This window comes from Miniopterus schreibersii, assembly GCF_964146895.1.
Source record: "Miniopterus schreibersii genome assembly, chromosome: 1".
Classification (NCBI taxonomy): domain Eukaryota; kingdom Metazoa; phylum Chordata; class Mammalia; order Chiroptera; family Miniopteridae; genus Miniopterus; species Miniopterus schreibersii.
The window spans coordinates 180,567,378-180,582,785 of NC_138101.1; the positions used below are offsets into that span (position 1 = coordinate 180,567,378).

A 15,408-nucleotide genomic window follows, 5' to 3' on the forward strand; every position below is an offset into this window, starting at 1 on the left:
TCCTCGGTGACGAGAAGCTGCAGAGCCCGTCATTTGCGAGCCCTCAATCATAGATTCCCTGAATTGTTTCTAGATCTATAGGGTGTTATGAGAAGGGTCACTAGGAAGGGGTACAGGTGGGGTGGTGGCCACCAGAGCCCCCAGACTGCCCTTCAGTTGTTTCACTCAGGTTTAGCGACTGGGTCCCCTTCCTCTCCATCCTGCCAGGACACACGAATGATACACAGCAAGGTGCGTCTTGCCCCAGCAGGAGTGTGCCTGGAGAGGCTCTGGTTGGCCCCTAGTGGCTGCCTGCCCTGAGCCCTCCAGACCCTCCTGAATTTGTCAGTAGCCAGCATGTGGGGTGTGACTGAACACCACCACCCAGCTGGGGTTAAATGCTGTCAAAAATCCAGCAGCAACATTTCCCCCAACTGCATGCTCATGCCCTATGATGACCTGCTGGCTTTGCCCGCTGAAAACAGGGTCCCTCTCACCAGAATGCAGAGGAGTGGGCTGAGTTAGAGATGGCAGCCCTGGTTGAATCCTGTCTCTCCCCCTTATACTGGAGTATGACCCCAGCAGGTCACTCACTTGCCTGACGGGTATAATGAAGCCTACTGTGTCAAGTGGCATTAAATGGGGGCATGAGAGCGGTGGCTTCATTTCTTGAGGGTTCATCATGTTACATACTATGGCCATCGGCGTCACGCTGGACCTGGCCTGAGAGGGACTTCGGTTCTACTCCAGCTCTACCACTTAGCTGGGTGACAGGCAGCTCAGTTTCCTCATCTGTAAAGAGAGATAAGAGTAAATGATTAAGTGGGGAAAATACATAAGGTGCTTAGCACAGTGTTTATAGTGTGTGCGCTCAAGCATGGTTCTTTATATTGTTATTTTCATTATTATGATGATCTGCAGCCCATGCTAAGCTCTTATTACCTTATTTAATTTCCAACAATATTCTGTGAGGTTGGTATTATTATATTTATTTTGTAGTTAAGGATGAGTAGGTGGTTATTTCATATATGACAATGTGTGCAAAGCACATTTATTTATACAGTGACCAGCTCAATGAACTGCTCAATAAATAGTAGCTATTATTGTTGGCTTATTTTTAAAGTTGACCCAGAGAGCTGGTTTCTCTGCTTTTCCTGGGAATGGAGGGACTGCAGTGCCAGAATTCCCAGGTCCCCTAAGCACATCCTGGAAGCTGTGGGAGCTGGGGGGCTTGCAGCTCTGTGGAGGCAGGAGGTGGAGAGAGTCATCGGGAACATTACATATGTTGTCAGGATCTGGCATGGGCTGCCCTGCTGAGGTGCGGGACCCTACAAATGCCTCCTGCTTCCAGACACAGGTCAGGAATAGTTTCCCCCACGATCGGAGTATGAAATCCAACCCTCCAGATGTAGCACTCGGCACAGCAGAAGCCTCATGCCCAGAGACCACCTCCTCTCAGCTGTCTGCCCACCCGGGGCCACCCTGAGCAGTACAGCCTCACCACGCCCACCTGCTCCATCTGCCAGGTAGACAAAGGCTTCCATTTTTCCACCATGTCCTGCAAGGTGGGGCTGTTGGAGGAGTCAAGAACAGGTGACAGGGGATGCTTTGAAATCCCCATAAACCAGACTCCTGGGGTGCACGCTCCTCCTGCTTGTAGTATTGACAGAAACAGAAGCTGAGAGGTTGTTTCCACTGACACAAATGGCTCTTTCCTGGGGGAGAATTCAGGTTTATATATGTATCTTAAGGTAAATGCTTTAAGTTCGTGGCGTTTGTCAAGGATTGGCATCCTAGGGGCCTGATGTTAAAGCTCTCCAGCCAATCCTGTGGCTGCTTATGCACCTTGCATGCGATGCTTGGGTAGGTGGCTGTGGTGTAACCATGCGCATGGGCATGTGCACAGCTGCATACGTGCATGCCTGTGCTGCCTGCCCGAGACGCCTCCATGTTCAGTGTATGGTGCATGTGTAGCAGACGTGCATGTGGCCTGTGCATGGATCGCATGCCCGCCAAGCTGTGTGCTGCCTGGGCAGGGGCTCCCCTAAAGCCACAGGTCTTCATGGTTTCAGCTGGATAAGTTACTCTTCACTTCCCTTCCTAAAAACACAATTGCCTAGTGCTGCTGGCGCAGAGTCAGAATGGCCGCTGCATTTCACCCCCGAGGTGGCTTCCTTCCAGCAGTGGGTGAGTGACCCCGGCGTCCGCACTCTCTAACCTTCTCTGGGATCCTTCTGTGCAGAAGGTGCTCCAGGATTCTGAGGAGATGGCTCTGTTTGCCCATGGCCTCATCTCCGCCCACCACACCTGTATCAACACCCTTGTCTCATGGACAGTCAGCGGCACCCATTTTTCGGTGTCTGCATTTTTCCTGCCCATTTTTTGCAACCATAGTATCTTCTTCCTAAGAAATAAGGAGCTGAGGGGTTCAGAAATGACATTGAGTCCCTTGTCCCAGAATCGATGTCCAAATAATATCTTTAGGTATTGATCTTTTAGCTTACTTCTCCTGGACCCCTAGCAGGACAGGACAGAAATGCCCACCACCTCTGAAGATGCTTTTTAACCCAGCAGCGGCACCCTTAGGCTTCATCTCCCGCATACAACTCCCAGAACCCTTCCTCGCTGGCCCACAGCCAAGCCCTGCAGGAAACACAATCTCACATTCTGTAGAGCTGGTTCTAATTGGAGTAAGGCAGCTCTGCCTGCCCCTCCATGGGGGAGAAGGCCGGGCAGCCACCCATCCACTGTCCCACAGAGACCAAAAGCATTGCAGTGACGTGAAAAGGGTCCATAGGGAAGCAAGAAGGTTCCCTATGGCTAGGAATTCCATCAGCTCCACTTTCTATCCAGAGATCCCTTGAAAAATGCTGCTTGACCCGTCCCCTGCGACACCTTTCCAGGTTAGAAATACATGTCTGAGAAATGCCTGCCGAACTGCATTCCTGGTGGTAGGGAGGAAAGAGAAATGAGCCGGCCCTCTTTGTATATGTGTCCAAATGGACATGGCCATTCATGGAAAGGTTATGCTTCTGGGTGTAGGGGTGGTCAGCATGTCAATGGCCTGTGCCTCGAATGCTCTGCCTTGGCACCTGGCTTAACCAAGGGCCCCAAACAATGGACATGTTTTGGGTGAATGTGTTTGCAGAAGATGAGAGGTGCCCTAAGGAGGGTGGATTTAGAGGCCTCGTGGTTCCATGGGAGAATCACACGGCCAAGCAAGTGATTCCCCCTGCCGTCTCGCCCACTGAACTTCAGCAGCACTCGCCCCTGTAGCCAGTCAGGGGTCACTTGAGCTTCCTAGTTGGAAAAAGTAGCATCGAGTTGTTGCCAATAGCAACACAGCCATGTCCCTGTTTCCTTGCATCTTTTGACCTTTGCCTAATTTGGAGTGAACCAGAGCTGAGATGCCAAAGTACATTTGCGGAGGAGGCGAGGAAGAGGCAGGCCTGGCACAGGCTAGCGGAAGGCGTGCTACTGAGGGGGCCTGTGAGCGATTGCCCGCCTCCGCCCCGCTCCTGAGTCCAACAGGGACTTCCTGCAGGCTGCGTGTGGCGGAGCACCTGCTTGCTCAGTCAGAGCTAGAGGAAGGAGATAAGAGAGATCCGGTAGTAAAAAGGGGGCATTTCTCCTGCAGGACGAGAAAAAGGGACAGGAAGGTGGGAATGCACAACTTGGAATGGAGGCCAGGCTGTCTGTGCCTGGGCATCGCGCCACCAGTGTAGGGCACAGCTGCTGAGGCTTGGCACTCCTGGCATGCCTGCCTGGTTCCGGATCTGCCCCTGCACTGCTGGAGACCACGAAGCAAGGTCTCCCACCACCCACCAGAACTAGCAGTCAGAGGCCGGCCTGTGCAGAGAGCCCTGCGAGTGATGAACATCACGGGAGGCGGGAGGCAGGGATGCCAGGAACATCATCCAGGGAAAGCTGCCTCTGCCTGGCTGGGGCACCCCGATTTCTAAAAATGATTACTTCTTCATTTTATTTTGCTTAAGAGTTCAAGTTTTTTTTTCAATCCTCACTTATGGATATGTTTTTATTGATTTTTTAGAGAGAGGAACTAGGTGGGGGGCATGGAGAGAAACATTGATGTGAGAGAGAAACATCCACTGGTTGCCTCCTTCACAGTTGCTTCCTGCATGTGCCCCAACCAGGAATCAAACCCTCAACCTAGGTACGTACCCTGACTGGGAATCGAACTCGCGACCTTTTGGTGCAGGGGAATACGCTCCAACCAATTGAGCCACCCATCCAGGGCTGGGACACCCCAATTTAGGCACTGGGTTCTCATTGGAGTAAGGCAGCTCTGCCTGCCCCTCCTGAGAAAGGTAAACATCACACCTGCTTCTCTCCTCCCTGAACAGTTGCTATGGAGATCCCAGAGGCATTGGCACCAATTGCACAAGGCCACAAACAACGTGGTGGCCTCACCTGGCCTTGCAACAGCCACCACTGGTGTGGTGTGGGTAGAGATGGAGGAGTCCTTAGTCCCTGAGCGTTTCCACCCACCTCCTTTTTTGAGAATGATGGTCGAGTACAAAGTAGGTGTGTGGGTCATGAAGGCCAGCCCACTCCCTCTGCCACTGGCTAGCTGCCTGCTCTCAGGCTAGTGGTTCAAGCTCTCATCTGTCCAGTGGGGGATAATGTAATACCTAAGTGGCAAGGCTGGTGTGGGCATTAGCACAGGTGTCTGAAAAGTCTAGTGTGCTTGACACACAATCGTTGTTCAATGTTCAATCAATGGTGACCATTAGTAACTGTCTTCAGCAGCAAACCTGTGCCCCTGGTAATGAGACCATCCCCACCCTGCCACCATCAAGCTCTGGGCAAGTTGAAGAGGAGGGCACTTGAGAAGAGAGGGTACAAGGGATACCGATGCCACCCCATTGGGCAGGAATAAGAAATTCAAAGAGAACGTCCCTGGGAGATCAGGGGATAGACTGGTCCTTTCAATTTTAGTTCAAATAGGAGGGCTGGCAACTCATCTTTTCTAAATTAAAATTTTAAAGGGAAAAAAAAAGCACTGATAGTTGACAATACAGGCTACAGTCAGGTGTCTGAACCTGCTGTGGTCCCAGTGACATTTTGTGAGAATTGCTTTACAAAGACATGCCTTCTGGCAGATTCCACAGAATGGAAAAAGCTGCTTGTTTATGTGGCAAAACCTGGTTGTTTGTAACACTATACTACACATAAGATGGTGGGTTGTTGCAAAAGAATCCGTTATTTTCATTTTAATCATAGCCCTTATTTTTTAACGGACTTAAATATACATGAATATATATTAATTCTTCAGCCAGTGACCTTTTTTATTAATTTAATTTTCACCTATATCTTGTTGATTTTTTTTATTTGGGTGTTGTTTTATGTTTGTGGTATCTTTTAAAAAGTCCAATAAAGAGGATATTTTAAAACTAAATTAAATGCCCTTTAGCTCCCGAGAGAGATCAGAAAGCTCGGCAAGGGCCCGGGAGTAGTGCAGACCCAGACCCAGGCTCCTGCCCCCCACTACGAAGGCCTGAAACAGCCTCGCCTCCCCCGCACCCCTCGCCCAGCTCTGCTCTGGGTCCACAGGGTGCAGTCTTTGGCTTGTCCCATAACCTGGCTTTTCCATTTCATCTCCCACCTTGCCTCACAAAGTTCAATAGAGGGTGATAAGAGATTGAGAGTTGAAAAGGTTTTTTTTGAAACTATTCTATATTAAGTATGGATTTTTCTACCATACCCTGCCAGAGTTTCTCAGACCTTTAAACTATCCCAAGCAAATGGCACTCTTTCCCTAATTTTAAACATCGTCAAGAAAGGAGATGCCACAGAATTCCTTATGTTCCCTTTGAAACACATTCCTTTCGCTTTGCTCAGTGGAGAATGGGCACCATGGGCATCAACCTCCAGGAAAGTCACCCAATGAAGTTAGGCAGGTCCTTGGCTTCCTTTCCTCCTGCCAAACCCAAGTCAGGGACCTCACTTTTCCACCTGACTCTTAGGCTCCTGACTGCTCTTCTTAGCAAGTTCCCCCAGCACTGTGATTCCACACACACTCTCATTTATAAACTTGAGTATCATCTACTCCTAGATGACCTTCAGTCTCCTTAGGAGGACAGCTCCTCTCTGGGGCCTCCCACTTCTTGTCTGTGAGGTCACTTGGTGAGCCCTGTTCAGCAAAACACCATTTTTCATTAGCAAGAATAAAAACGCCTGTGTGTCCCAACAAGGTGATCTGTTTGAATCAATGGAGACTAGGAATAGTGCTCCACATGTGTTCTGCTGCAAATTCTAGTTCCCTGGACAGGAGAGCCTGGGTGTCTCCTATATTGGAGGGAAGCACTGAATTTAGCTGAAAGGCAACTGAAAAAGTAAGGGGTGGGGAATTTTAAAGCAAAATGTGATAACTGGGATTTTTGTCTAATTTTTTTTCTTTTGAGGTATAACTACATATAGCAAAATGAACACATCTGAAATGTGTGGTTCAATGAACTTGACAAATGTATGCACCAGTGTAACCTACACCCCATCACCATAGCAAGTTCCTTCATGCCCCACTCTAATCAATTCATCCCTCACCCCCAGAGACAACCACAGTTAATTGCTAGCCCCATAGTAGCATGGATTTAGACTTGGTGGACTCAAGATCTGTAGCTTTGGTCTTAGGTCATCTGGGCAAATCAGCAAGAGAATCTCATGAGCAGCTCAGATGTCTTTACCACCATCCCCCTTAGCATTGAAAAGGGTCCTGCCTGAGCCCCTAGTGCTTGGCTCTGCTGCCCCCAATATGCCATCTAACCCCAGGGCTACTCTCTGAACCACAGCCCTTCTCCCAGCCAAAGAGTTTAGCATCAGTCTCCCAGGTAAGTGGCAGTAGGTCTTGGTAACCCGGATCATGCATGTTCGTTGATTAGTATCTGCAGGTGCAATGCACAGAGCCACAGCATGTCAATCAGCATGTCGATTTTCCTTAAAGCACTGCCCAAAAGGGAGCCATTCCTTTTGTGCCTTTTCTTTTAGAAACAAAGAACTCCATGAGCACCTTCTTGCCAGCTTCTAGCTGTCAAGATGGCCACAGAGCTCAAATGATTAGCCAGGGTGGGAAGTGAACGTGTGGGTGTTGGTGAGCCCAGCACTGAGCCCGTGGTCCATGAAATTGAAGGATCCCAAATTCCATTGGATTAAACTTTGACAAAGGTCACGAAGGTGAAAAGCGCTTTGTCTGTATGCAAAGCTTTGATGTCTCTGGAATGTACCTTCTGCAGCTCAGTCCTCAATCACTGTATATTTTTCCACTTGCACAAAGGCCTCCTGCTAATAGCATCTCCCACCACCTTCAGCTGCTTTGCTCAGCTGCGCCAAGGCCTCGGTCCGAGCTGGCTGCAGTTTCCTGGCACCAGGATCCGTTCCCAACTGACTGGCTCTGGGGAACATCACACATTCAGACCTTGAAACAATGGCTTCCCCCATAACTATGCAAGACAGACGGCAGGCAGAGGCAGAATTACTCCTCCCCTCCTAAGTGTTTCCCACAGAAGCACCCAAACTAAAGGCAGGGATGGAGGTGAAGAGAAAGAAGAGCCCTAGAGGGCGTGGGCTGGAGTTCTCCCCTCTCTCTGGGCAGAGCAGCAAGCCCCGAGCAGCGCAGACCTTGAGACAGCTCATCTCTGAACACAGGTAGCCTCTGCTGTCAGATTTCACTTTGATCCCTGGAAACTACAGGGATCTCAGCTCTTCAGAAGGGAGGCAGCTGCTAAGCCAGAGTGATGGCAGGATTTCTTCCCCAAAGCCCAAGGCCAGGCATCCAGCCCTGCCTGTGTCCTGCATGAGTAACCACCTTCCAGCCTCACCCGGGAGGTCACTGCATAGAAGACAGATTTGCAGCTGGGCTGAGCTGCATGCCCCCCAACCCCCCCACCCCCACCAGCCAGACCCGAACCCTCAGGACCTCCTTTAGCAGCAACTGGCATTTGGCAAATGCGTGAGCACAGGAGTGGGGAGAGGGAGAGAGCAATGCCAAAGAGCACCACTTGGATTGTGCGTTCTCTAGGGCAGCTGCACCCCCTGCCCCTGAAGTCCAGAGAAAAGCAGCAGCTGAGGGGAAGGGGAGGGGCAGGATTGATGGGCTGGCCACAGGTCCTTGGAGTCATAGCAGTTGCTGGTGAGCTCCAGGATCCGATCGAGGCAGGAAGAGATTAATTAGAGCCTCCAAGCCCAGCCCAACCCACTCCATAGAACTGGGAGGTATGGAGGATGGGGGGGCCTCAGGGTCAAATTCAGCTAAAACAAACAGTCACACAATCCTCCAGAAATGGAGTCTCCAGCTGCCCTCAACCCACAGCCCCCTCTCCAGCCAAAATGACCTCACTAATGAGGAAGGAGCTGTAATGAGGGTTTGGATGCTGGTAACCTCACCTTCTTTGTCTGAGCTTTTAACATACCATTGGACACAGACTGTGATGTGGAAGCTTTAGTGATTTTTTTTTCTCACATTTCCACCAGCTAAATCAGAGCCCCAAATGCTGTGTATGGCAAAATTGGAACATATGTATTTGGGAACATAATGTGTAATTTGTGGCCCTGGTGGAGGAGGGATGGAAGTGGGGTTGGGGGGAGCCTGTATTTGGTGTGTGTGTTACCACAGCAATAAGAAAGAAAGCAAAGTTCCTTGGTGCTTTTCATATGAGCAACAATGGACATGGGTAAATGGGCTGGAGAGGTTTGTCAGAACACTCGGACCACAGGGTCCCTAACTCATCAGCCCCACATTTTCCCAGAGAGGACCAAGCGCACGCGCGCACACACACACACACACACACACACACACACACACCATGCTTTCTGCCTTCGGGCCTGCTTTGAGAAGGCACAATCCCAGGTGAGCCAACTGAATGACAAATGCCTGGAGCTCCATCTGAGAAAGGGCAGTCAAGGAGAGTGCTGCTGAGTGTGCCTGAGCATCCAGGGCTGGCGGGAGGGGGGCTGAAGGTCGGCCTCTGCCTCCTGCCAGCTCTGTTGCACCTGGCCCTCTCTACACAGAGGAGTGGCCACCTGCTTTTAGTGATTTGCAAGGACTGGCACTGTAACCCCCTAGGAGTTTTTTTTAATCTGATTTAAAAATCCTTAGCCTAGTATAAATGTATCCTGCGGCAGGCTAAGTGTTGTGTGTTTGAAGATTCAGATAAGGTTGGTGATGGAGAGATTTTGTGTGTGTGTGCGTGCACGCACATTTTAAGATGGGGAGAAAAAAATGAAAAGTTTGCCTCACTAGTGAAAATGAAGAGTAAAAGAAAGTGATGATGGTGAAAGAGAGGAGAAAAAGAGCAGGAGGAGGAAAGTGCAGGCTTTTCAATAGCCCCGGAGAGCAGCTCCAGTTCGGGACAAGTTCCCATTCGTGCCATCAGAATTCTCAGTCACGCTGCCATGTCCTCATGGAGCACTAAGCCAGATGACACACGGTCCTGCATCCAGCAGAGCCACGGCCCGTGCCGTTCGTTTGTTAGATGTTCCCATTATCCATCAATTCATCAATCAGCAGGTTTATTGAGTGCCCCACCAGGCTTCACAAGCCTGATCAATTTTTTTAATTACATCCAGCTTACACGCAGCCAAGCCCAGTAAACAAGCTGAGCCCTCACATCCCACTTGGAAATGAACATGAAGGACTGCTGGCCCTGGCAAATGTGGCCTCTGTGCAGTCGAGTCATCATGTGCTGCCCTTCACGGACGACAGTGGTGTCACTGACCCCTGTCAGTAATAGGCTGGGTTCTGAGTGTTTTCTCAGGCGCAGTGATCAATCGGCTTGGGTCCAGTCACACTCTCCTCTAGGCCTCGGTCCGATGCTATGGATTTCTGAAGAGGGGAGTGGGAAATGGACGCAGTCGCCTCCTCCCTTGGGCCCTCTGCACCTCATGCGCCAGGCCTTACAGTCTAGTTCATTTTCTTTTCAGGAAGAACTGCTACGTAGGTTGTAAGAGAAGGGCACGTAAAAGTCCTGATGTGGAGGGTCTGGGTACCACAGAGAGGGAGCCAAGAACATAGGAGGTGGTAGGAATGCACTGTCCGGTGTCCACAGTGGCACCTGGCCGCCTGGTCCCCGAGCCCTGATGAATATCACTTCCGTTGTCCAGAACTGGGTCGTCTTGAGGACCCAAAGCCTGTGTCCTGCCTTTCAAACAGGTCTTCTGCATTCTTAAGACTACTCGTTCATTCATTAGTTTCCAATCACCCAGAACCTTAGCCAGCATCTGTTTGGGTCAGCTCACCCCTCCTGATCTTGCTACTCCCCAGTCCACCTTTCCCTTCCTAAGCTTGAATAAAATCAAGTTCAGGGACAGCCCACAGGCATTGGAGACACTCGGCCTAAGGGCTGAAATGCCTGGTTTGGGGTAAGTAAAATTCCCATACCCCAAAAAGGGTACCAGCGGCACACCCTGCCTCCCAAACCTGCCCAGACTCTGGCTGTTCCGACTGCGGCTCAGGCTCCCAAACCCAGAGGTCAAAGGGGTCAGTCCGTTAAGTGGTGCAACAATTAATTCACCTATCTGGCTCTCTGTCTCTGTCCCTGTCCCTGTGTGTGTGCACTGTGCGTGCCTCTCTGTCGCCTGTCTCTGCAGGGAAAGTCGCTGGCGGGCAAGCGCCTCACCGGCCTGATGCAGTCCTCCTGACCGTCCCCACCGCAGGGCCGGGGCCCGGGGACCACGCCGGCAGGAGGCGGCGCTCCACATCCTCGGACAGAGTGTCCCTGCGGGGAGATCTGGTCACTGTGAAAGAGAAAGAGTGAGGGCGACGAAGGGCAACCGCGGGGAGACTCAGTGGGTGAACAGGACTTGAAAGAAAGTCCACAGAGCCTGGGGTTGGCCCAGTAGAGGCCCGTTTACAACCCTCCCGCCCCTGTACAGTTGTGCGCCGGCACCCTGCTCTCTAAGAGGTCCTTACGCCTGACTCGTTCAGGGGAGAGCATCTTGTAGGATATTGTGACTACCACTTGAGATATATTCTTCTCATCGCCACTCCTCCCACTGCCTGGGGGTCATGCCATCCAGCGAACGCAAGAAGGACCACCGGCCCTGAGCACACCCTTTGTTATGCCCTGCCCACCTGCTGTCTCTCTGGTGCACCCACAGCACCCACCATAGTCACAGCCACTGTGTCCCCATCGCCCCCCGCCTCCCCCATCTTTGTGGCCACCGCCCTCACACAACACGTCCCCATCGTGTCCCCAGCACGTCAGCAAGGAGCAACCTCAGGGTTGGCTGCAGCACAAGTTCTTCGAGGCCACCTTCGAAGAGGTGTCCACAGGCGTGCTGTGCTGGCTGCCCTCAGGTCCTGTCAACGGTCAAGGGCCCAACACCAGAAGCACCAGTGTAGGTGAAAGAGCTAGTGGCTTAACGGGTTCTGACCATCTCTTTAAAAATTTATGGTTTCATAACTTAATGGTTTTGCCCCCTTTCCTTGGTTTGTTCCCTCATGTTTTACTCAAAATAAACATGGCCATGAACTCAGAGGCCCTTGGGATCCTCCCCTCCAGCAGCCCCAGGTGGGAGCTGGGAGGGTTCCCAGCCAGGGGGGGGTTGCTGGGTCACAGGGCTGGCAGCCCCCACCCTGTGGCATCCTGATGGGCGCGTGAAGCTGAAGGGGAATCTGCTACAGGTGGACTAGACCAGAGCCAAGTGGTCCTCTGACAGCCCAGCACAGCACCCACTAAACAAGGCCGGTCATCAAGGGGAAAAGCAGGCAGAAAGCAGCCCCTGCGAAAACCTGCAAGAGATCCACTCGTATTCCTGTCGTGTGCGCGTCAATATGTCCATCTGCCCACTTGGCTGTGAGATAGTGTATGCAGAGCACTGAGTAAGGAGCCTGACACACAGTAGGTGCTTAGCAAATGGTAGCTATTGCTCTCATCATTGTCATTATCATGACTCCCACAGGCCCACAGACAGAGCAGTATTACGCAACGTGTGTTTGAATTCGGATGTTCACTCCCCCACCTGCTATAACTACCCTCTTTTGATCTATTTTTTGGCCATAGGTGAAAAATCTCCCTTGGGAGTATATAAACAGCAAACATAGAAGCAAAAAGCGATCACTGGTATTTCTTTACTCCTATAGGTAAATTCACCAGCTGTTGACCAAAGGCACGTAAGCTTGTTTGCAGACCCTGCCCCCTGGGGGCTCCCATGACCATCTTTTGGACCCCCTCCCCCCCATGCCATGTCAAATGTCTGATTCTACCGAGCCCTGTCCCCAGGGCACAGCCTTCCATTCATCACAGTGGGGCCACCGTGGGCATTAGGAGTCTTGGTTAGGGTTATACCTTCGTGGGTTCTTGACCACCATGCCTCAGTTCCCCCCCTGGCAGTAGTTGCTCTCTCTTCTAGGTACAAACTAGATGACACATGTTGAGTCTTCAGTGTCTCCAAAGGTGGCATTACAAACTCCGCAGACTCCACAAGACCTCAGCACAGAGCCTGGCACTCGGCAGATATGAGATGATGACTAAAATGAAGCTCTGTCCCATGTGACGGGGTCTTCTGAGGCCTCCTCTCCTCCTTCCCCCCTTTTTTATCTTGCTTTTCACACAGAACCAAACTGCAGTTACAATTCCTCTGCACCCCACGTTGCCCTAGGTAAGCTGCTCCCTGCCAAGGGTCCCTGGGCTAAGCTGACATCAAGGCTCAGGAAGTTCCAGAATAACAGGAGCCTCAGTGCCCTCACTTATCCAAGGCAGGGCCTGATCCTCCTGCTCTTCCCATGGCTGCAGACAGGGCAGGGCTGGCTTCCCCAGCCCCCTGGGCTGCTGTTCCTGAGTGATGTTGGCCTGAGACTTGGCCCACCTTGGAGGTTCCCAAAGGGCCCGCCTAAAGCCGGGTAGACTCCAGCCTTGAGATGGAGCAGGCTGACAGCTCTCTAACACCTCTGGGGACATCCAGAGGAGACAACCAGACTGTAGGCTCAGTAGAGTTCAGGGCACTTCAGATGGATTCAAACCCAGAGCAATAACACCCTCATCCCACCTCGCAACCAGGCATACTCAGTCCTGTGGCCACCACTATGAGCTCCTAGTAGATCGCAGATCACGTCTAACAATAAAGGGTGGAACGAGGCTGCTCTGCCAAAGTTGGCCAGTCCCGGGCCAGTCTAGCATACAGACCTTGGAATGGAAGCACACTTGGGAAATCTGGTCTTGGCCAGTTCCTCACTGGCTTGGTCTACACAGCCAAAAATTCAGACCAGATTAGACTTCTGAAGGCACTTCTGCAACAAAGCATGCTCTCCTGCCTCCAAAAGCTCCCTTAGCTCCCCACCAAGGGTCCATAGGGCAAACGTCATGTTGGCAGCCCCCTGGCCAAAGCATCAGGACAGAAACTTAGACACCAGGCACATACCTACATGGGAAAAGTAAAACTTGTAGGTTGGCACATGTAGATGCCCAGCAGCAGCCAGAGGGCCTGCCCTACACAACAGCACCTCTCTGGGCTGGGGAGAGGCTCCTGCCCTTCCAGAAAGTGATGCTTTGATCTGCTGAGAAGGTATTGCTGTGCCCCAGGAACATGGCAGGGCCCAGCCCACCAGTGCAGTCAGCTGGCCATGCTCTGGGCCCACCTCTGCTGAGGTCAGGGATGGGCCAGCACCCAGGAGAGAACTCACCACTCTGAGTTGCTTCTTGGACCAGTGAATACCTGGGGACATGCTCCGGGGGCTTCTCCCCTGACAGGATTGCAGGTGTGTTCAAACTACCTCACCAAAAGGACACTGAACCAGGAGCCTGTGCCCATCTGGCCCTTTGGCTGGTTGTGGAAGTTGATGTTTTTCCTAAAATGCACCCCTCCCAGTGTGCTTCAAGTGCATGAACTTCAAAAGCCACCCCTAAGAAGCCTTTCCAGAAGCGGGGAAGGGTTGAGGGCTTCTGGTGTTCAGGTCTTGCAATGTATTGGAGGGAGGTGTTGCAGCAGGGTCCAGGAGCTGGGAAGCCTGGGAATGGAGGAGATAACATGTCACCAGCTTCCAAGGGGTTGGCCGAGTTGAGTATGTAGCAAGGACCATGTGTGACACGGTCTAATAGTGGCCAAATGAATCCCTGATAACTCACCATGGGACCCTCTGAAGAGAGGCCTGTGATCATGTAACCATGGCAACAGCAGATGCCAGCAGCCTACTCATTAGTACCACCCAGTGATAGGCATTCCCTAGGCACAACCCAGGGGCCATAAAGTAGCAAAGTAGCAAATGTAGCAATAAGAGGTCCGGGGCCGTAAAGGGACAGGGTCCAAATGACCCAGCCTCAGCCCTCTTCCCAGCCCCAGTGAGGGCTCAGAGCCAGGGCTGCCATCTGTCCGGGAGAGAGGCCCCACCCCACGCCCAGGGCTCCTGGTCTGTATTCTCTGCCCACTCACCGCATGATCACGGACACGTCAGAATGGCCTTCTCGTAGTGCATGTGGTTCTCATTAGTTTATTTTTCTGGAATTTGGGGATTGGACCCCAGAACCAAACATGCTGGTACAATCTAAAAATAAATGACTTGAACCCACTATAATCCAGCTAATTCTGTGTGGCTCCTTGGTTTGGGGGTTCATTGGGCAGGATATACCTGAAAATCTACCACCCCTCCCCACTCCCTACTCCCCACCTGCCCCATTAAACACACTTGCACATACACACACACAAATACACACTCACACATTCACATGCACATGCACACACACACAGCCTGTGAGCCAGGGAATCACTCCCTGGCAGGATGATGAACAGCTCAGGAAAGCCAGATCTCTGGGGCGTGGTACTCATCCTGGTAGCTGGGACGGTTGTATCACCGGAAGGCTGAAGCCCCTGATTCTGCCAGGGTCTCCTTGGCTGGGTGGTCTCTGTGCCCTGCGGTCTGTGCTCAGCCACGAAACCCCGTGGCCTAACGAACAGCAGCTGTGGCCAGACACAGCTCTGACACTCCTAAATGCTGCATACAGACGGTGCTCCTTACACAGAGTCTCGGTTTCTTGAGCGACATACGGTCTCATCTCCCACTAATGCCAAAGCAGTCGGACTTCGAGAGCCTGGAAGTCAGGCTGACAGAGAGGAGGAAGACAACACAGTAAAAAAACAAAAAACAAACCCCCCCCCCCCCCCCCGGTACTACAATCCTATTAACGACGAGGCTCGCACCTAGCAGCTCACTTCAGTGGCAGAAATTTTGCTCCTGAAAGTAAAAATGATCTTAGAGGTATGGGAATGGGTCTTGGGTCACATTTGCATGGAAACCAACTTGTCTCTCAACCTCTGGGCCAATTCCCAGAGCAGGACTTCCTGTCCCACAAGGTCACACCTGTCACCGCACCCGAAATGTCAGGTCTGTAGCATATCCCACTGTCAGGTCCTGGCCCACCACCACAAAAGAATCATGCTTCCCTGTCTTTCCTGATCGCAGCCACCACCTCTGGGGAACCT

The 15,408-nt window shown here is 51.8% G+C and overlaps 1 protein-coding gene across 5 annotated transcripts in view; it reads left to right on the forward strand.

Annotated features, from left to right (window-relative positions):
* The window catches only part of RGS6 (regulator of G protein signaling 6), a 392,085-nt gene extending 377,583 nt beyond the window's left edge, over window positions 1-14,502 (forward strand). For 2 of the 5 annotated variants that reach the window (XM_081117677.1, XM_081117676.1), the window contains exon 17: window positions 10,582-12,041. In XM_081117677.1, coding sequence (XP_080973803.1) covers window positions 10,582-10,632 — 51 coding nt within the window. In that variant the 3' untranslated portion in view covers window positions 10,633-12,041. Of the gene's footprint in view, window positions 1-2,099; window positions 2,167-10,581 lie in introns of all 5 variants that reach the window. The other 3 variants (XM_081117678.1, XM_081117675.1, XM_081117674.1) reach the window with 3 other exon arrangements.
* The last annotated feature ends 906 nt before the right edge of the window (window positions 14,503-15,408 follow it).